Raw genomic sequence first — 22,549 nt, forward strand, 5'->3', positions numbered from 1 at the left:
TTCATGGAAAGGAAAAGAAAGCAAGTCAGCTTCTGGGCTGCCCCACACTACAATGAGTGTTACTCTGAATGTGGATGGTGAGCCCTGGGAAAGGTGATTTTCTCAGGAGTGTGGACAATGGATGCTGATCAAAGTGATGCTTAAGGCAATATCAACTCCTCCCCTTGCCATGTTCTAATCTAGACTGAGCCAAGATGTAGGATAAAGAGAAGCAGACAGCTTGCAACTTTCCACTAAATCAACTTCCTGATGTTTATTACATCACATCTTCCCCCAAAGTTCCTTCGGCCTACAAACAGTTCTGCTAACAAAGTGAAGCAACTTCTCTATTCTTGTTTAAAATGCTGAAGTCCGTATACATAGTTTGTCTCCTGTTGGCAAACTGTAAGAACTTATTCCGTTTATTAATGGTGGTTGTTTCCAACATGCTGCTGTTTATTTAAATTTACTCAAGGATTATTATATTCTTCTTTCAGTTCTGCCGTCTCAGCTATCCCAAGGTGACAGTAAGGAGGATGAAGGTGGTAAGTTTTATACTGAAATAAGTGAGATATCGTAAGATTCAGAATATTATCTAGGAGTAGTTCACATGTCCAATTGTCTCTATTCCAGGTCTTGTTTTTTAAACTAAATGCTCAATTAAAGAAAAAAAATGTTGAGTTTACTGTATAAACATAATTGTACTTTATGTTTTATTAGTCCAACAAGAACAGCTGTGCAGAATATATAGGGCCATCTTTTCAGACTTGATCTCAAGTGTTTGAGGGACTGGGGGGGAAAAACGGAAACTGGCAGGTCAGGATTTATTTTGTATTGCCCGCCCACCCCCCTTTATTCTGCTTGTGTTTGGATACCTGCTGCTGACTTTGGGGCTAATTACACATTCTGCACAACTGTGCATATTACAGTTCTTATGTTATAGGTTTTGTTTGTTGTTTTTGGCCTAAATATAAAAATTTGGGAAGGAGGACTTGTAAGCAGAAAAACCATGGGGGCTGCATGTGGGGCTATCAGTTGTTCTGTATGACTAGTAGTTGGTTTGTGACTACATTTGGATCAGGGCCACAATCTACATTTGCTGTAGGAGTTGCCAAAGCTAAAGAGAAATTTGATAGAAATTGCATCTGAAGGTTTTGGAAATAAAACTCAAAAGAAATTGGGACCCCAGCAGACTTAGGAGAGAGAAATTATATGAAAGTTTCAGGCATTGTGTCTCCCATTGTGCTTTAAGATCCACTTTGGCTATTAATGGCAACTGTCTTCAAAACACTGCCTTTTGTTTAACTTTACTCAAGCTGTATTGTCTTCTTTCAATTCCTCCTTCTCTTTTAGTCCAGGATGACAGCACTGAGAAGAAGAAAGGGGGTAAGTTTCTTCTTGCGCTTATAATGAGATTCAGAATATTATCCTAGAGAAGATAACATGTTCAGCTGTCTGAATTTCTCTTTTTTATCAATAAATATGAGGGTCAGAAAAGAATCTTGGTTTAGTGTACAATATAGTGAAGCACAATAAATATACTTCAAATGTACAGTATATAAGTAAATTTCAAAAATAAATATTTGTGTAGAAAGTATACTGCCATTGTTCAAATTTGAATCAAATATGAAGACACTGGCAAGTTGGAATTTTCAATTACATATTCTGTCTATATACTTGTAATGGCTGCTGACGTTGTGGCAATTACCCACAAGTGTCCACATCAGTGCCTTGACACTGATTTCTGTTGTTCATTAATTGAGAAGAGCTCCCTAAGCAGGCAGGGGAGGGGAATCTGAAGGTGAGAAACAGTAGATTGCATATTTCACTCTTCCCCCCAACATTTTCTCTTAAATAAGACCATGAAGTCGCTTCCTCCTCCCCCAGTTTCAAAATGTGTGTTTTTCCTCACTTGGAATCTGAAGGGGGAAGCTTTAGGGGGCTAATTCATAGCAGAGGCCAAGCACTTCTCAGCTCCTAATTCTCCCTTCCTAGAGTTGCATTTCAAAATAAATCTCCAAGTACCCTCTAAAATGTTTATATTTGTTCGAATATTGGGTTGTGTCCTAAGGTCTTCTGAGGCTGCTTCTGCTCTTGAGATATCAGCTCTCAGGAGCACATTTTTGGAAGGTGCATCCTGCCACAGACTTTCCTGCCCCAGTAGGTGGCTGGGGGCTGGTAGCTCTGGTGGAGTGCTTGTTCCACCAGTGCTACAAGCCCATAGGACTGGGCTGTGAATGGTACTTTTATTTTGACAAGGGCTACAGAGGGGAAAAATGGAGGTGGGTAGAGTGACTTGTGGATTGCTAGTCCTGTATGGGTATCCTGAGGGAGAACTAATTCTAATGGTGGAAAGGGGAGTTGGCTGATCACAGCTTTCCTGGATGTGTAAACCTGGTTTCTTCTCTATAACAGAAACAACAATACTCCCCTTTCACTCTTAGTTTATGTATTTTTTGTGTATGTGTTTATCTACTGTACTGTGCTGGGTAACATTATAGAAAGTTCTCAAAAGATAAATCATTAAAAAAGATGAATCATTAAAAAAAAGAACGTGATATTCCTTTCTTTTTTAATGCCCAGCATATTTTAAGATTTTTGAAATTAATAGTAGATTCTTTTTGCAGGTTTGCCGAAGAATGTGCTTTCCTGCTCAAGGAATGTGTCTAAGCCAATGATTTACAGTCCCTCACAGGAAGCCACCATAGGCTGGAATGTGACACTTGAGTGTGTCTCACAGAATGGTTCGCCGCCAATTAACTACACATTATATAAAGGACAAAATAGAATGCTGCCTACTGTAATCAAAGACAAGGCAGACGATAAGGCTTTGTTTAACTTCACTATCAATTCTTATGATGAATTGGGTGAATATAAATGCAAAGTTCAAAACAGATGTTTGAATTCATCCCGATACTCTACTGGTTTCAGTTTTAAAGGTAAGAAGTATGTGCATTTTCTAGTAGCAAGAAAAGAGATTTTAATGTTAGGGGCTCATCTTGAAAAGGACTGATTAGGATTCCTTGTTGGCATCAGACATTTAAGAGCTTGAGAGTCCCACTCCTAACTGTTTGCAATAATCCAGACTTGTGTATTACAAGGGATAATATACACTATAAAGCAGATGAGTCAATCCAGCAAGAAAGATCCACATGTTTATGCAGCCTTTTGCAAGTGGAATGGAAGCACATTCCTGTTCGCCTTGCAGTATTAACCTGAGCCCTTCTAAACTGAGTTGATATGTCTGAAGCTAAAAGGGCTACACATCTGCACAAAAGGCACTTCTGTACTGGAATTAGACTGCACACAGTTGGTAACTGGGGCCATGTTCTCTACTAACTCAGTGAGTTAGTAGAACGGGATCTTGGCTACATTGCTTCAGACCACGGATGGGAGTCTATGCAATTAAATGTTCCTCCATCCAGAAGCTCCCCATTCATAAAAGACCAACATAGTGTGTTAGCATAGCTTTCTTCCTACCATATTAATTTTCAGCATGTAGAGATTTTCTTATGTAAAGGAACATTCATTTAATCACAACCGCTGCCAGCTGCAGTCTGAAGTGGTGCACTACCAGCATAGGTTGATTCCCTGAGACCTAAGCCCTTTCTTTCTCCTTGAGAAGACCTTCCTTTCTCCTTGAGAAGCACCAGGAAACGGCAAGTGGCCATAGTCTGCCAATGCATGCACATCGTGCATGCATTGACTGAAAACCTGCATATACAGCTGTTACTGTGCATTTTCACTACTGAGGCCTGCAGTGCCCATTTGACAAGATCTTGTGTCAGCTGAACTTCTCTAAGTATGCTAGGCCTCTTCATGCGATGATTTGAGGGGATCTCTGCACATACACTTCTTCTATTAGCAGATCATCACCCCTTTTAAGCTTTGCCTGCATCTCTTCTTTCACTCCTGATACTTTCTTGTGAGGGAGAAAAAGGTGGTTGTTTTACCACCCTTTCCTGGTCTTGGCTGCTTTGCAAAACTGTAGAGATGGCTGCATGACTGTTCCTGAATTAATCTGCTTGTGCAGAACAGTAACAAATTTCATGCAAATAAAATAAGCATAACTATTTTCCTCTGCCTTATGTTAAATGACAAGGATCAGCTAAAGAAAAACCAAGAGGGCTCAGCTCAGCAGTTCCTTTCCTTTGGTAATACAAGTCTTCCTTATACCTTTCTCTTTCCAAGTCGCCCCATGTCATGTCTACTGTCCTCCAGGTGCCCTGAGCAAGAGCCTTATGTGAGGCTACTAGTTGTTGATTTGTGACTGCAGCTGGATCAGGACCCAAGTCTATATTTGCAGTAGGCTCTTCAAGGCTAGAGTGCAAACTGGCCAAAATTTTGCTTAGAACTGTTGAGCACAAACACAACTGGAAGAATACACCAGCAATGGTAAACAGGGCTAGGGGTGGAATGTGTACTGGCAAACCATTGATGCAAAATATGTACCCAGAAAGATGATGTACAAACAGCTTTTGCTTACAGTCATTTGTGACTGCATCCATGGTGGAAAGACATTAGGTTGTTGTCAATTTGGCAGGGGAGAATGACCCTTGCCTTCCCGGTAGCAGAGTGGCACAGGAGCATAGGGAGGGAGCACAGGGAGCGAACGGTCCCAAACAGAACCAAAGACACAGACACACGCTTGTCGGATGCGGAAGCACGTATTGGTAAGGAGCAGGCAAAAGAGTAGTCAGTCAAACAGTCCAGAAGTCAGGGATACAGCAAGGCACAGTAACAATAAGCAGTCCAAGTCAGAACACAAACCAGCAGCACAACACACAGAAACTCCACCACAACAACCCACACTTGGTGTCTGCTTTCGCCCCCTTATATACCGGGGCCAGCCAATCAGAATAGGGCAACCTCATCGTCACAAGACAGTCTTGTGACCCTCTCTGATTGGCTGTCCAGTGGTGCATAGCACCACTCCTCCATAGCCTACGTGACTTAGCTCACATCCCTCCAAGTCACATGGCTCCCACCTAACACATGTGCAACTGATTACACACACACACACACAGAGTGCTGCAGTTACATTTGTTCACCGGGCCTGGACATCAAGGCCCCTCTGCCACATCCTGGCTGACAACAATTCCAGGCCTGACAGTTGTATTCAAAAGATGGCTTTCAAGAGCAGAAAGCCCTTTTGGTCATGCAGACTGCTCCCACATTTCAGCTGATTCCCCCCTCCTGCTACAGCCCGCCTCAATGCTCTTTAAAAGTCTAGTCTCAAGGATCAGGGGACACTCCACAACAGTATAAGATGGAGATGAGCAAGTGGGAAAGGCCCACTGTGTGAGTGGAGTTCTGCTCACACTACTTTGGTTACAAGCTCTTTTTTTCATCTTGCTAAAAAAGAAAATCACGTTGGATAGAGAGCACAGTCATTAACATTCACGTTACTATTTTCTTCTCCCATTAGCGCCAAAGAAGGACAATGCAGTGGTGTTCATTGTGTCTCCTTTGCTGCTGCTGATTGTGTTAGCTGTTATAATTTCATTGCTGATCCTTTGGTGTAGAGCAAGTAAGTTTGCCTGTCCATACCTGTATTTACAATCCTTTTTTCCTCAAAACTCATTATTATTATTAAAAAAAAAAAAAGTGGTCCCAGGGTCACCCAGTGAGCTTTGTGGCTTACTGGAAATTTGAAACTCTCAGGTCCTGGCTTGACATTGTAAGCCCTACACCATGCCAACTCTACTAGGACGCATAGCATAGAAAGCACTAGTTACTTTTCAATTCCTACAGTGAAAGGTTCCCAGTGCAAGCATTACTACACACAATGCAAACACACTGTGGAAAGTTATATTCTTCCTCCAATATGTCTCCCCATCCACATAATATATGAAGCAGCTGACAGTAATCATCTGATTTTTACAAAGCCTAAAAATCATGCACCTGAAACTGAGTCACTGCTTCCTATGTAAGAAAATAACTTGCCCTTCCTATCAACCAAAAAGAGCGCAACAGAACCACATTTTCTCATCATAGGATCTTGGTTTCTTTTTGCAGGAAAATCGAAACCAACCAGCTCACATGCTGGTTCTGTGTCAACTTACCCAAGAAGCTGCGCAACATGTGAGAAGACTGGTAAATTCAAAGCAATTCACTCTTAGTCATAAAACATGCTTTAGAAAGGGGGAAGTGGGGAAGTGGGGAAATCAGTGATCCCCTCACAGCCATATTCTAACATTGGTGAAGTTGCAGGCTCTCTGAACCTCTTTCTGCTAACATATGGAACCAACATATGGAACCAACATATGGAACCAACATTCTTGGTTCCATATGTTAGCAGAAAGAGGTTCAGACTATTTGGTTTTTTCTGGCACCCATTGCTAAAATCTATCAGTAAACAAGTAGCTGAAAAGTTCATCTTTAGAGAAGCACCAAGGGTATTACTACAGTGAACCGTCAATTTAACCCATTTTTGCCCAGCCCACAGATGTACACATTTGGTCCCTATTGCATAAATGCAATGTTGGGCAGAAATGGTTTAATGAACTAATAGGTGAAAGTGGTCTTTATTAAATCCAAATGCATGAAATCCAATGGACATGCACATTCACAAAACATATAGGATTTGTTCTTTATGAAGGAGAAAATGTCTGTTATTTCCAAAGTCTGTTAAATCAAAGTTTCCCTGTATTGTAACGCTATATCACTCTATTAGATGCTTGCAGCAACTGTTTTTGGCCTGGAAGAACTGCCACAGAAGAGCTGTTTGAGGGGTTAGAAGAGATGGCAGGGGTTGAGGAGAGAGAGAGAGAGAGAGACTGGATTCCAGAGAAAAATAGATATGCGAGGAGATTGGAAGAGGTCCCAGGGAGGCAGCAGCAGAGTAAAGAACAGTAAAGAACCCTTGTGCTTCTAAGCAGCCTTTAAGCAGCAGCTGCATCAGCACTGATAGCCAAGGGAGACAGAGAACTGAAAGCTTCAGCAGAAGAGACAAGCCTGAAAAATCTGCCTGTTCCACCCAGCTGGGGTCCTCCTCCACTTAGATTGTGCTTGTGTTAGTCATTCTTGAGATTGTGCAGTTATTCATACTGGTTTCCCTGCTGCTGCTTTTTGTTTCTGTCCCTGTTGAGTAAATCCTAAATAATAGTTTCTCCTTATGTAAAGTTGCCTACTACATTCCCCTATAATATCCTTTCAAATGGGATAGAGACACCACATATTCTTTTGGGCTCTGGTAATATATTCCCTCACTGCCACAGTCAATTATTATCCAACACATAGAGGTTGCTGGAAGGGAAAAGTGGTGCCACACAATGATACAATATAGAAATTCAGTATTTTATGTTTATAAAGGTGATTTATACCATATCAGGGAAAGGTCATTAAACAAAATAGGGTCTAGCATTATTTTCTTGGCGTAATTATGAGGATGACACAGAGCACCTACAGCATTCAGTCAAAACATTGGGTTGAATCCTACATTTAGTTAGTTGTATCTAACTTAACTTTGGATATATCCAATATCTATTTGTTATTCTGGTCCTAGAGAGATCCAGTGTTGTCAAAATAACCTAACAATCAGCATTGCAGTGCAGCTCTTTACAGAATGACATGCTATGGCAGCACTGTGTACTGTGTATGTAATAGCTGTAATAGCTAAGAATGCTAACGTTAGCTAGCTGAGAAGAGAGGGTGGACAGTAGAAAGTAGATGGAATAAGAATGGCAACAAAATAAATGGCCCTGGGCTGGCTCCAGAATCATGTAGAAATGGAGGGGTTAAAGACTGAGGGCTGTAATCCACCTTTAGGGTGCAATCCTAACTCCTTATGTTAGTGCTTTCCAGCACTGATGTAAGGGCAATGCAGCTCCAAGGTAAGAGAACAAACATTCCCTTACTTTGAGGAGGCCTCTGTGAGTGACACCCACCTGCAGGATACAGCACATGTCCCATTGACACCGCTATGCCAGTGCTGGAAAGCACTGACATAAGGAGTTAGGATTGCATCCATATTCTGTGAACACAGAGGGATGAAATTGGAATCAGAAAAGTTAACTAGAGCAAAGTAAGAATGGTTTCATAATTGTAACAAAAAGGCAAATGCCAGTCAATGTAAATAAGCAGTGCAATCCCAACTTCACCATTTATACTGCTGGAGCCTAAGCTGTTGGTAACTAACCAGAAAATAGGTCTTGGCAGATAGCTCAGTGAAAATGTCAAACTAGGATGCAGCAGCTATGAAGATGCAAACTCCCATGCTACAAGCAGAATCACATAGAGAATTTTTGCCCTAACTGCAGATGGGTCATGTACAATCCAGCCCATGGTGGCCTAAAGTGCTTTTTGACTAATCTTTTTTCACTTATTTCTTACTCGCAGGCCATTCAGCATACGAAAATGAGGACGTTGCATATACGGAGGTAAAATTTGATACCAAGGACAACAACTACGGAAAGGGTAAGATTCATCTTATGTTCTGCAAATAGATCATCATCAAGAATATTTATATATCACTTTTCAACAAAAAGTAGTTCACAAAGCGGCTTAAATACAAAATATAAATTGATAGAAGATATGTAGTGTGTTCATAAGACAACTCAAACCAAACTGTATTTAAGTAGTTGCCATTAGGCAAAACAGTCGAGTCCACATCTGAAGAGGACCAAAACCAATAGTAAATTACCTGCTGGAGGATTACAAGCAGTAAGGAGGATTATGAAATTACTCCTGTTAACTGCCACCTGATTAAAATACAGTTACCAAACAAAACAATGCAGTTTCCTTCAAAATGATGTAAATGGAAAGCAACCTCTGTATTTGACATTCTTGCAACCCGAGCGAAACAATTTTTCAGAAGTAGCACTGAAATCCATGGGACTACTTAGGCTGCAATCCTATCCACACTTACCTGGGAGTAAGTCCCATTGGCTATAATGGTACTTACTTCTGAGTAGACATGCATAGGATTGGGCTCTTAGTATGTTCCCCCACTATTTTAAGAGGACTTGGGGTCCAGTCCTATCCAACTTTCCAGCACTGGTGCAGCCGCAAGGTAAGGGAACAAATGTACACATGCCTTGAGGAGGCCTCTGCCTCCCCACCACAGAATGCAGTGTACAGCCCATTGGCACAGCTGCACCGGCACTGGAAAATTGGATGGAATTGGGCCCCTAAAATAGAGCGAGTATATCATTTGCTGGATTAGAAATGGTAAACACAAATCAAGTGCACATTATTGCAGGTGCCATCCACTTGCATTGCGTAACTTTCAGTGGAATGCTCTTTTGAGCTCAGATTGCCATTCGCATTCTGTTATGGTCACTGATACTCATGGCTTTTCAAAGTACTGTACAAGTAAAGAGATATGAAGACAACTCTGTTTAGGACTGCAACCTTTCTATATTAATTCCTCTGGGTGTTTCACAAGACAATTTTGATGTTGTCACATAGTCTCCCACTACAATGGAATTTTTTAAAAATCCTTTTTGTATGTTTGTAAGCATAAGTTGCTTCTTCCTGGAGGTGAGAGAAACGCTAATTAATTAGACCCATGTATCATTAGTTTTAGATTCAAAAATCTTTATCCAATATTGCAAAAGAACACTGTGGTTCATTTTACAGTATCAAATTCATGGTAAATATATAAAAGTTACTATTTCATACTAAGTGCCATACAATTGCCATTGGCCAGCACTACTGAACTGCTCCTAAGGCAGGGGTGTCAAACATAAGGCCCGGGGGCCAGATGTGGCCCCTGAAAGCTTTTTATCCGACTCTCAGCTGCTGAAGTGTCACTGCTGCAAGGGCAGCCCACATAAAAATTGTGCTGTCCTGTACCTTGAAATCTGATAAAGATGTATTTTCTCTTCTGTCATTTGCAGCTAATGAGTTCCTAAGTGAGATAAAGTGCTTATTTTTGGTTATGACCTGTCTAATGACATCACTTCTGGCCCTCAGCTGGGTTGACACCCCTGACCTAAAGCATCTGAAAGATTTTCGTTCCAAAAAGTTGATGAGCAATGTTCCCTGAATGATCTCTTGAATGATATCCTGACCCTCCTCTACTTTCAATAGTTCTGGAATCGGATAAGATGTATTAAGAAACAAATGCTGTCTTTTGAATAATTTATATAACCATTATTTTAAACAATCCATTTCTGATTACTCTAGTGATCATTGAGGAGGATACTACAGTGAATTATGCAGAAGTTGCCATCAGAAAATAAAAAAGGTACAATTCCTTGTTTGGGATTTACATGACAAGCATGTTTTTTAGAAACTTTGGTTCTGTCCATTTTGTTTATGTCACCGTACTCTAGCAGAGAACTGGCAGAAATATTTTTTATTACTTTGTGCTGTTGCAAAGTAGTTATCTAATCTTTTTTTTAAAAAAAGGTAACTACAGGCAGCAACTGGCATGGATAAGGATCAGTTCAGATGTAACATCAAACCATTGATTGATGTTGCATGCTGGGAGCCTCCTAAGCCTTGCACAAGCCTCCTCTCACTGCAACTTCCTGTGCTTCCTCTTTTACAACAAACTATGATTTGTACTTGCTTTCCCAACCACAATTAAATTATGGTTTGCATTTCTAGTTTGAAGAGCATGTAAAAATGGTTGCTTTTGGATCTACCAACAAGCTATGAATGGCAGAGTGTCAGAGTATACGTTGAGCGAAGGGAGCACGCAGGTGTGAGGCTTGCTCCAGTCATTCTAACCATGATTCAGAGTTCCATGTCAGCCAAGCTTGTGAATTCAGCTTCATTGGAACAGTTTATGAAATAGTTTCCAATGCTGTGTAATTTTGTTTGTGTTACAAACCCTGAATATGGGGTATAGGACGAGGCCATGAACAAGAACAATTTGTTTCTTGCTGACCCTACACAATCTTTTTTAAATGAAGCCTTTTAAATATATTCTGCAACAAAGGTTTTGCATTTTGTATGTGTTCTTTAAAAACTACACCCACACTGCCCGCACACACCCTCAAGTAGTGTTGCAACACAATATTTTTTACAGAACACACATTTCCACTGGATTACCCAACCAAGCAGGAACCTGCTGATTGCCAAGTTAAGTCTGACTCACAGAAAAGCTGTCACACATTTGAGCATAATTGATTGGATAAGCCCATACTTCTGTTTTTATGTCTTTATGGGACTCTGAAAATTCCAGTTCTCTCAAGATACGTAACAGACTTGTACTGTTCAAAAGTTCAGTACTATCTATATGCTTTTACAGTACTTGCTAAGTATCTCCATGTCTTACATGGAGTCTCCGGACTTACCCTTATGTCCAGCAGGTGTCCCTGGGAGGGCTGGCTCTGGCATTTCTGACTGTGCTCCTATCCTTTGCACTATGCAGAAATGCTTTATGGTACTTCTGCAACAGCACATGCCTATGGAGCATGCGTGCTGCCAGCACTATTAGCCATTAAGATATGGTTCTATAACATTATGATGAACTCCAAGTAGTGCTTCCCCATTCACATGGTTTTGTCTTGGCCACGTTCCTATCTGGGGAGAATCTTGAAGAGGCCGTCTCTGCTGACCAGGTCGAAAGCCTTTGTGAGATCTATGAAGGCTATAAAGAGTGGCTGTCGTTGTTCCCTGCATTTCTCCTGCAGTTGTCTAAGGGAGAATACCATATCAGTGGTGGACCTGTTGGCTCGGAATCCACACTGCGATTCTGGATAGACGCTCTCTGCAAGTACCTGGAGCCTCTTTAGTACAACTCGGGCAAACAGCTTTCCTACAACGCTAAGGAGAGAGATGCCGCAGTAGTTGTTGCAGTCACCCCTGTCACCTTTGTTCTTGTACAGCGTGATGATGTTTGCATCCCTCATGTCTTGAGGTACTCCACCTTCTCTCCAGCAGAGACAGAGGATTTCATGCAGCTCAGTGACGATGATCTCTTTGCAGCATTTTAGGACTTCAGCAGGGATGCTGTCTTTTCCAGGTGCCTTGCCAAAGGCAAGGGAGTCCAGGGCCACATGAAGTTCTTCTAGGGTTGGTTCACTGTCAAGCTCTTCCAGCACAGTGATGTCCACCCAGGCTCCTCAGCATCATCAGATCTTTCCACAAGGACATGAAGGGCACTGTTGTCTTCGATGGCTCCACATCAGACCCTTTTGACATCCGAAGCGGAGTGAAGCAGGGCTGTGTTCTTGCACCAACCTTGTTTGGGATTTTCTTCGCTGTCCTGCTGAAGCAGGCCTTTGGAACTGCAACAGAAGGCATCTATCTCCGGACCAGATCAGACGGAAAGCTCTTCAACCTCTCCAGACTGAGAGCAAAATCCAAAGTCCAGCTGAAATGTCTGCGTGACTTCCTCTTTGCCGACGATGCAGCTGTCACTACCCACTCTGCCAAAGATCTCCAGCAGCTCATGGATCGTTTTAGCAAGGCCTGCCAAGATTTTGGACTGACAATCAGCCTGAAGAAAACACAGGTCATGGTTCAGGATGTGGACTCACCTCCCTGCATTACAATCTCTGAGCATGAACTGGAGGTTGTCCATGACTTTGTGTACCTTGGCTCAACGATCTCCGACACTCATTCTCTCGATACCGAGCTAAACAAGCGCATCGGTAAAGCAGCTACCACGTTTTCCAGACTCACAAAGAGAGTCTGGTCCAACAAGAAGCTGACAGAACATACCAAGATCCAGGTCTACAGAGCTTGCGTCCTGAGTACACTTCTGTACTGCAGCGAGTCATGGACTCTTTGCTCACAACAGGAGAGGAAACTGAGCGCTTTCCACATGCGCTGCCTCCGACGCATCCTCGGCATCACCTGGCAGGACAAAGTTCCAAACAACACAGTCCTGGAACGTGCTGGAATCCCTAGCATGTATTCACTGCTGAAACAGAGATGCCTGCGTTGGCTTGGTCATGTCGTGAGAATGGATGATGGCCGGATCCCAAAGGATCTCCTCTATGGAGAACTCGTGCAAGGAAAGCGCCCTACAGGTAGACCACAGCTGCGATACAAGGACATCTGCAAGAGGGATCTGAAGGCCTTAGGGATGGACCTCAACAAGTGGGAAACCCTGGCCTCTGAGCGGCCCGCTTGGAGGCAGGCTGTGCAGCATGGCCTTTCCCAGTTTGAAGAGACACTTTGCCAACAGTCTGAGGCTAAGAGGCAAAGAAGGAAGGCCCATAGCCAGGGAGAGAGACCAGGGACAGACTGCACTTGCTCCCGGTGTGGAAGGGATTGTCACTCCCGGATTGGCCTTTTCAGCCACACTAGACGCTGTTCCAGAACCACCTTTCAGAGCACGATACCATAGTCTTTCGAGACTGAAGGTTGCCAATACAAAAAACGTTCCTATCTCACTTAGAACAGTGAATGAAAAGGTGTGCCAGAAGTCAATATTCCCAGCTCTTGCATTGTCTGAATTGGGAAGGATATACTGAAACCCATTCACACAGGAAGATACACAAAATTATCTTTATTACACTTTTTTAGCTGCTGAAATGTGCTTGGTTAAAAAGTCCTTTAATCTAGATATATGCATCATTTCTTTCATGCTGGTGTCCCTGCTTCTCAGTTGGATCACACCATTCTCTAGCGTAGCATCAGTGACCAGGACTGTGAAGAGGATACTCATTTCATCGTACCTGTAAAGGAAGAACAAGAATGTGGTACTGCAATTTGATGCAGGAAGTAGAAGGAAACTTTATATTAGAAATCCACTTTACAGGAAGCTGCAAAGTAATAGGAAGCAATCCTCTACAAAAACTGCCTTGTCATGAAGGAAAATGAAGTGTTGTAATCTGACAATTTAAAAAAAAAAATCACCAAGGGGTAGATCATTTCTGCAGAATGATCTTGCAGAAGCAACAGGATACCAGCAGGAGCTGTTTGCTGCTCATTGCATCAGGCTAGAAAGATATCTTTCTGGCTGATAACTGCTGCAAGAGGCTACTGGCTGCTTGTATGCATGGATTTGTGTCAGCTTCTTAACACCACATCAGCAGCAGAAAGCAAATGTACCTTGCTGGAATGTGTCTGTGACTCTTTGTGTGTGTTGGGTAGGGTGCCTTTAGCTGAGCAGCTGCTAGAAGAGGAAGAAGTTGTCTGCAGAGTAAGAAATTGAGCATGCAAGAAAGTGGGTAGTTGAGCTCATTTACTGAACTCTGGCAGCTACATTTTTAGATCCACATGATCTAAAAATCAGGCACTTTGCAGTCTTTGGTTTGGAAGGAAGGAGGTGGCACAGAAGTGGGAGTGTTTTGGAATAGGCAATGAGTTGGGTCTAAAAATCAATGTTGTAGCACACCTACATGCCCACCCCTATCCTTTATTCCAATCACAAGTGCAGTCCATGACATGGAAGTGGCCAGGGAAAGGCCAGAAAGTTGTCAGAGGGCTTGAAGAGCCTGTCTCTTAGTTGCCGAATCATATATATATATATATATATATATATATATATATATATATATATATATATATATAAATTATTATACTTTATTTTTACCCTGCCTTTCTCCCCGAACGGACTCAAGGCAGCTTACAAAACAAGGTTAAAACAAATTTAAAACATAGTTTAAAACAGATAAAAAATAACATATCATAAAAACATATAAATATATATCCACATAAATCCTATGGAGTTTCATAGAACTTAGTCTGATGTAAATGAACACAGGACTGAAGTTTTGAACATACTGCAAGTTAGACCACTGAGGCATCTAGCCCAGCACTGTGTGCTTTGAATGGAAGTGGAGCTTAAAGGTACAACCAGATAGCTTTCCCAGTTCTGCTACCCAAGATGCTGTTAATTGGGATAATACTGCTGCAGTATCACAGTGGAACTGAATTTCATAACTGCTTGCCTTTTAGGAGTGAGATGGTATACAGGAAACAGATTGATACTTGGCAAACAAACCAAGCTGTGAATCCTTAGTATGACTACTATGCTTAAAGAGTAAATATATTTTTGCTTTGAGCTTCTAAACATAGGGATACACAGTTTTCTTTGACAAAAATCAGAACCATTTTATTTTCGTAGCCTGCTGTATTGAGACGATTTCTAGAATAACACTGGGTTGGATCCCACATACTACAGTGTGGCAGAACATTTCTACATAGGAGGTACCTGACCTCCTCCTTGCCGTAGCAACCTTCTGGAAAATCTCAGAGGGTCTTGAACTTCAGGTTCAAGGATAGTGGTGTGAGTATGCGTGGGTGGGGGGGTTTACCCAAAACCTCATGCAAGTGGAGTTCCTGCATGCAGGTGGATCTTCCAGCTGATTTGAGGCAATTTTCCTCTCTCCAGCCTCCTATATTCCATCCCATCCTGTTCCTCAGGGTAGACATTCTGGAGAAACTAAGTGGACTGCTGTGGAGAAGTCAGGGAAATGGCAGCAGTTTTCAAAATTACCACAGTCACAACACCCTGTTGTGGCAGTACCATCACGTGGCCCTCCCAGGCACCACCATCTTGAATCATGTGGCACCTTACATGAATCAAGATGGCAGCACCCAGTAGAGCTGGTGCCCCTGGGAGTTGGCCATGGTGTCCAGTTTGGGAGCCACTGCCTTATGGAAACATTCTTCCAGATGTACCTTGGAGTTCCTCCTGATTGAAGGGTAAAGATAGGGGAACAATACTTTAAACAAACATGGTACCTTGGATCCAACTCAGTATTATTACCACAGTTAATCCAAGAAGAGTTTCACTCATATAATGATAACCTCTGCACTGGAATAGCCAACAGGAATCCAAAAGGTGCAATTTGACCTCAAGGCCAGCAGAGGGAGTGATAAAACAGCACTTGGTTCTTTCTTTCCCAACCATCACAAAAAACTTTGCATGTGGGTAGGAAAAGCTAGAACAGCCACTGAAGAAGTATCCACAATATTACAGGCAACTCTAAATTTATCCTTACTTTGTATACAGCTGCTCCAGTGAATACTGCATTGTTTCAAGATATCCAGGCCAAACTGAAATCCCATGTTCTAATAATTCATTGAATAATCCCTGGCACACCTTTGAGAGAAACATACTGTCAGTTGCTTAAAACATTAAAATGTAATACAAATCTTCAGTTCAGTACAATGCTTTTATTACCAGCATTAATGAGGTATGAGATATATTCTTTAAGGGAGGAAAAGCAATTTTGTTCATTCCCTCCAAACCAAGAAGGAAGACAGACATCAACTCAGAAAATGATAGAAGCATTTTTCCTCCTTGTTTTATGGAGTTAGCTCAATCCTGGTGGTGTTTTTCCCCAATCTAATTCCTTCTAGGTTGGGAATTCAACAACTAGGCACAAGATCTGCTCGCTCCTGAATAGTCCCCTAATGAAATAAATTTCATAAGGCATTAAAAAGTCACTTCCAGTTTCTCTGTGAAATTGGAAGTCATGGGTTTTTTACCTTAAGGCTCAGTCTGAGCTCAGCAGACACTGTGAACAGACGGCCAGAGAACCCTCCGAAACAACGGGGGAGCAGAGTTCTCCTTGCCTTGGGAGAGGGCATGTGCAGGGGACCCCCAGACCTGATCCACAGATATGCCCCCCATACTTTTGTCATTTTAAGACAATATTTGGCATAATTACATGGTATGAGTTAAGGTGGCATAATTTTAAGCCCAGAGAAACGCGAGCTGGACCCTAAGCCAGACCCAGGTGAATCAGTTTCCTTTGTATTCAACACAGACTCAAATCTGTAATAATAAATGGTTTATTTAAGGAATAGAAATATTGTTATACATTACCTGAAAGGTATTTAAGAGAATACATACAATAAGCTTAAGATCTTAGCTTTAGCATACTTTTCTCTAACAGTCACCTAGATCTTGCCAACTCCTGAACATAAGCAAAGGGCAGTGCTTCTGCCATGGATGTCTATGATGGAGATGGCAAGGAGCAGCTTCCCCCACCCTTAGCAATAGGCTTTCTGGAAGGTACCTTGAAGGTAACCCTTATCCAGTCAAAACCTCAAACCAGTCAAAGTTTTCAGATAATTTCACCAGCTGATGTTACTGCTGGTCACTCACTTTGACCCCTCCAACTGGAGATTCACAGCTGGCTCCTATTTCCAATTAGCAAGACCTTGATGCCCAGCACTCTTATCATGCTTCTAGCCTGGCTGAACCAAGAATCCCAATAAGGAACCTTTTCTCAGCGTGCTAACAAGCTCTATTTCCACAGTTGCTTCAAAATGGCTATGGGCCTGCAAGATTGAGTCAGTCATAAATCAGTGATTTTAATTTGTTCTTCATATGCCCTCACTACTGTCCTTTCTTAGAACATCTTTACCGACCACTAGATACTGTGGCATGATGACCTTTCAGCATACAAATAGCTTACTCTGGATCAAGATGCAACTCTTAAACTGGATCTTATTTTATCCTTCTTTCTTATCAAAAATCCTGATAGGAAAACCCAAAATTCTGACAAGATTTGGGCCCATCTTTCCACTGGAATCTTCCACTACAGTTATGACAAGATGCAGTGTTTGATCCCGAAGAATGGAATATCTACTTATCTACACTTGAAATGCTTCATAAAGAGTGAAGGGAAGAGCTCTAGATTTCACCACTCACCTGTCTTAGTTCTGTTGTTGGACCTCTTCCCACATCCAGAGCTACTTTAATGGGAGATAAACATGGGTGAAGCTTAAGTACCTGAAATACAATGTTAAAAGCAACTGAGAACATTCCCAGAGGTAGAAAGGCAAAGTACATTCACACAGCATTTATAGTTTTGAATGCATGGAAATTGAATTGTTAACCCAGCAAATCAGTACTGCCAATAAAATCTAGTGCTAGAATGTGGCATTCAACTGAATATTCAATATCCTGTCCACCAGAGTCAGGCACACTTAAGCCCACTGATTTTCAGTGGCAAAAGTTAGCAAGCTTGCATACAGAGAGGAGAATCACCTTTCTCTGCAGAGATTTTTTTCTTGTTAAAGCATTTTCATCCATCTGTAGGCAGTCAAAAAGATATGCAAACACACCGTAATCCAGATTGCCAGTCACAGACAAGATATGAGGAACAACATTCTTCCTCCCATCTCGACCCTGAAAGGGGAATACCAACATCTGTATTCTAGAATCTGTTTAAGGAGATTTTTTTATTTAAAGTATGAGCATTGGAATGACATGTACCCCAAGCAATGGAACTTTCTTAAAACAGAAAGTAAATACAGGAAGAAACTGATAATTCTCAGTCCTACCACATGGAAAATCGGGGGGAGGGGGTTTATAGAATGGTGAGACACACCAAAAGCACTCTCCAGAACTGCTGGAGTGTGTGGGAAGCAGAGGAACATTTATTCCTTTCTTTAAAAGGTACAGGTACCACCATACCTTCCCACATCAGCCCTGTGGCAATACTGTCCCAGTGGCTTGACCCATTCCATGTCTGGGACAAGGAGAGGGCTTCCAACCCCCACTCCAAACAGCAACATTGAATGCAACCCCCAAGTTCCCAACTAAAATAGCCGCCCTAGGTCCCTTTAAGGAGAAGGGCGGGATAGAAATAAAGTTTATTATTTATTTATTATTATTATTATTAAAATATATATTGTCTCTACTGTAGTTTTGTGTCTTTATTAGCCAACATACATTTGTGGCACAAATGTCATTTTTTAAAAACCCTATTTGATTTGAGTGAAAATTAGTCAAGCAATTTCATAAAATAAAAAACTTACATGCAATCTTGATCGCTTCTCTGGATACATTTGTAAAAGGTCATTATCTCCTAGATTCCGAAGAGTTTCTATCACTTCTTTTCCCCAGGGAAAGCTGTAATACAGATTGCTTCCTCTTCTTCCCTCTTCATCCTGGTAGTCACTACTGCTGAAGCTAGATGGGCTTATTGCAAACTGGAGAAAAGTGGCATAAGGATTTATCAGCATGCAGGTTAAGTATATGCCAGCAATATAGATGAAAGCACCAATCCTATTTTAACAGCAAGGAGTGTCTAAGCTGCACTCTAACCACACTTATCTGCTATAGGTACCACTTAAGACTGATGATCTACTTATGAACACACATGTCTACCTCCAAGCACCCTCCAGAAACACATACAAATGCTGCAGGAGATATTAAAACATTTTTGTCCCTTAAAAATGCAATAATCATTCTGAATACCTTTCTCCACCACTGGAGCCGCTGACGTAACCAATAGTCAAGCCATTGTCCAGCTGTTCTTGAAGAGCTGTACCACACAAGGGAGGCCATTGTCCTCTCACCTGTTCTTTAGACAACAGCAAGGGAATAGCAAGTTAACACTTAAACATACAAGGAAATGCAAAAGATTCTTTTTCTCCTAGAAGTAGAATAAGCATGCTTTTAAAGGCATCCTTATAGTTTTTATCTCCAGTTTGAGCATCTCTAAATAATTTAAAGACTTTTAGAGGCTGCTTTTTAAATGTTTCCATGTGTCGCTGCTTTGGTTTATTACCGTTTTTGTTAATGTAATTTTTGTTGTAATGTTTCTGTTTTGTACACTGCACTGGCACATTCTGAATGAAGGATGGTACAGAAATTCAATAAAACAAAAAATACTCTACCTTATGTGATTCTCATTTTCATTATTTGTCACTGAATGCAAACATACTCCAATTTGCGCAACCCCAAAAGGCAGCCTCTTGTTGACCAATTCCAGGCACTCAACATATTGTTCTAAGGCACCTGTCAAGAGAAAAATTGATTTCAGAATTCGTAAGGATATACTGAATTGCAGTTCTTGTGAGTTAATCTAAGAAAAAAACAGTCTCGGAATGAGATCTAGCAACTGCATTTGGTTGTGACATAACAACGCAGATTATATATATATAGATATTCATGAGTACAGTTGCTTAACTTCACTTGTAAGCCTGGGCTACTATTGTAGATTACTGTTAGGTTATAAGGATCTGTCTGCCATTTTCAGAACAGTTACGCATTCTTTGCATTTAGGCCTTCACATTTTACTGCAGTACTTCCTACAGTGGGAATGGGCAATAAAGATAGCCACATAATGTGGTCATGCATTCAGAGATATCCATTCCCTTCTACCATATTTTCAAAGTGGCATATCCCTTTGGCAAGAAAGCTACACATTGCATTTTCACCACAACAACCAATTTATTATGACCTTTCTTCTGGGGAGCAATGGAGAGGGAAATACTTGTATTAAGAGTCTCCATCTTGAATAATGATAATAAGCGGGTTGTGTTGTATTTCATTGGTAAGAGGTGTATTCTTGATATTCAGTTGGCCTCTCTGTTTAGCATTGGTATGTTTCTTTAAGAGCATGATGCCTAATTCATTGTAGCAATGAATTTGAAATACTGGGGGGGGGGGGGGTCAGCCAGAGAAAGATACCTCAGTCAAATAAGTGTCAATTAAGCAGGTGGGGTTACAGCTGTGGGACTCAGAGAAGGCCCACACATCTAACACTCAGCCAGGAAGCATCCAAAAGCCAAGTGTGAACAAGACTTTTAGGTGTCATGCTCTTAAAGAAACATACCAATGCTAAACAGAGAAATGGTTGGCAACCTTCAGTCTCGAAAGACTATGGTATAAGCCTACAGCACCCGGTATTCCCAGGCGAGGCCAAATGAATATCAAGAATGAAATATAACACAACCTGCTCATTATCATTATTCAAGAGGGAGACTCTTAATACAAGTATTTCCCTCTCCATTCCTCCCCAGAAGGAAGGTCACAGTAAATCGGTTGTTGTGGTGAAAATGCAATGTGCAGCTTTCTTGCCAAAGGCAGCTAAAAAATGCCAGATCCAGGTTCAAATCCCTGCTCAGCCATGCAGCTTCCTGGGTGATCTTGGACCAGTCACTATCTCTCTGCCACACCTACCTCACAGGGTTGTTGTTTGGAGAAAAGTAGGGGAGGAACTCTGTACACTACCCTGAGTTCCTTGGAGGAGGGGTGGCATAAAAATGCAAAAGTGCCAAGAAAATAAAAACCATACCAGGAAGAAGGCTGTCCCTCAGTATCCCAGATGCCCTCAACACCTTCTCCAGAGAGGCCAACTTCTGCTGGGTGCTCAGCTCTTCATTCTTCAAGGCATCCCCAAGAGCTGCGGGCTGCACCACTCGAAAGGCAGCCCCCAGGGGTGCCCCACCAGCATTTGGGGAACGCTGCAGCGGGGCATCCACGGCCAGCACTTGCTCCCGGAACACAACCACAGACTCCCACCACTGGGCAGCCAGGTTCTTCCTCAACTCCACCCCCAGCGTCCCGAAGCCCGGGTGGCCTCCCCGCAGGTAAGCGTCCCAGGTGGGCTTCTGTTGCTCCAGCCCTCCCCTGAGGAAGTGCCTTCTCTGACAGATGTCCAGCAGTGGCTCCGCGACTCCCTGGCGCTGCTGCTCAACTCTGCCGCTGCTGCGGGCAAGCCTGGAGTGCACCCCCGGGCCCCCCGCAAAGAGCCTGGATCCAGGGAGCAGGGGCCACCTCTGGCTCTCCAGCCAGCCCCTCCTGCCCGGGCAGTGCTTAGAACACTCAAACAGCCACCCCGGTAAGGAGCGGCGGGCGGCACGCACTCCAGCGCTGGCCCTGGAAAGGGGACAGCCGCACGCGCACCGACAAGCGCCCAAGTGCATGTCTGGCAGACGCCCCTCCCTTCTCTGAGTCAGACTGCGCACGCGTCGCTTCTCCGGCCAGACCGAGGACTACAGAAAGCTGGAGTGGGTGGCCCCTGTGAGGCGCATGCGGGCTTAGGCTGCACACTTTCCTGGGAGTAACCCCATTGAACACAATGGGACCTCCTTCCGAGTAGACCTGCATAGGCTTGTGCCTTTGACCCCTACTGGTTTGGCTTATTTACCCCCTTTTTATAGACTTTATAATTAATGAATCTGTAAGCAAGTCTATGATGGATGTAGTTTTTTTGGCATCCTTTGTGTGGATGTGTTTGACTTTGGAATTTACCCACTTGGATTTGGAGAGGGGCTGGCTCAAGCTTTATGGAGGGATTTTGCTGAATGTTAAGTTTCTTTTGAAGTGGTGCAAAGTGAAAGACTACTTGCAATTAATTCAAATGCTCTACATTGTTTCTCAAACTGTGGGTCAAAACCCACTAGATGGGTTGCGAGCCCATTGCAGGTGGGTCCCCCTTCATTCCAATATTTTATGTTTAATGTATTAGGCTTGATGCACCCATGGTATTTCCTGCTCAATTATGTCACTTCCGGTCATGACCTCACTTCCGGTGGGTCCTGACAGAGTCTCATTCCAAAAAGTGGGTCCCGATGCAAAACGTTTGAGAACCACTGCTCTACAAGATGGTTTAGCAAAAACCTATTAAGAATTATTTTAAAAAATACAAGCCTAACCAGGTCTACTCAGAAGTAAGTCTGAGTTTTTGTTCAATGGGGCTTAGGAAAGTGTGGTTAGGACTGCAGCCTTAGAGCACAATCCTAGGCATGTCTATTGAAAAGTAAGTCCCTTTATGTTCAATGGGGCTTACTCCTAGGAAAGTGTGTAGATTGCAATGTTGGTGTGAATCGCACTTCTGGCTCTCAGTTGAATGTTCGGGGAACAAGCAAAGGTATAAACGGGGTGCTGCAGAGATTTGGGAATAGAGCAGATCTTTCCCTTGCACTTCTGACTTCTCTGGAGGCATCCAAATGGCATCAGGAAATG

The 22,549-nt window shown here is 42.4% G+C and overlaps 2 protein-coding genes and 1 long non-coding RNA gene across 3 annotated transcripts; 2 read left to right on the plus strand and 1 right to left on the minus strand.

Moving 5' to 3' along the window:
* Nucleotides 1-319: 319 nt before the first annotated feature.
* MILR1 (mast cell immunoglobulin like receptor 1) lies at nucleotides 320-5,663 on the plus strand. The gene is made up of 6 exons (XM_066612851.1): nucleotides 320-384; nucleotides 477-524; nucleotides 1,333-1,365; nucleotides 2,607-2,918; nucleotides 5,408-5,509; nucleotides 5,644-5,663. The coding sequence occupies exons 1-6, from the start codon at nucleotides 342-344 to the stop codon at nucleotides 5,661-5,663; spliced, it is 558 nt and encodes a 185-aa protein (XP_066468948.1). The 5' UTR covers nucleotides 320-341.
* A 330-nt stretch (nucleotides 5,664-5,993) lies between these two features.
* LOC136640703 (uncharacterized) lies at nucleotides 5,994-19,416 on the plus strand. The gene is made up of 4 exons (XR_010793821.1): nucleotides 5,994-6,075; nucleotides 8,320-8,397; nucleotides 10,111-10,171; nucleotides 17,331-19,416. It is a non-coding gene; the product is annotated as an uncharacterized lncRNA (long non-coding RNA).
* Nucleotides 13,397-21,515, minus strand: POLG2 (DNA polymerase gamma 2, accessory subunit). Its single transcript, XM_066615966.1, has 8 exons — nucleotides 20,877-21,515; nucleotides 19,474-19,594; nucleotides 19,052-19,157; nucleotides 18,610-18,783; nucleotides 17,837-17,977; nucleotides 17,498-17,578; nucleotides 15,837-15,937; nucleotides 13,397-13,562 (listed from the first exon to the last, which is right to left on the minus strand). The coding sequence occupies exons 1-8, from the start codon at nucleotides 21,505-21,507 to the stop codon at nucleotides 13,397-13,399; spliced, it is 1,521 nt and encodes a 506-aa protein (XP_066472063.1). The 5' UTR covers nucleotides 21,508-21,515.
* Nucleotides 21,516-22,549: the final 1,034 nt, after the last annotated feature.

Source organism: Tiliqua scincoides, chromosome 2 (assembly GCF_035046505.1).
Source record: "Tiliqua scincoides isolate rTilSci1 chromosome 2, rTilSci1.hap2, whole genome shotgun sequence".
NCBI classification, from domain to species: Eukaryota; Metazoa; Chordata; class Lepidosauria; order Squamata; family Scincidae; genus Tiliqua; species Tiliqua scincoides.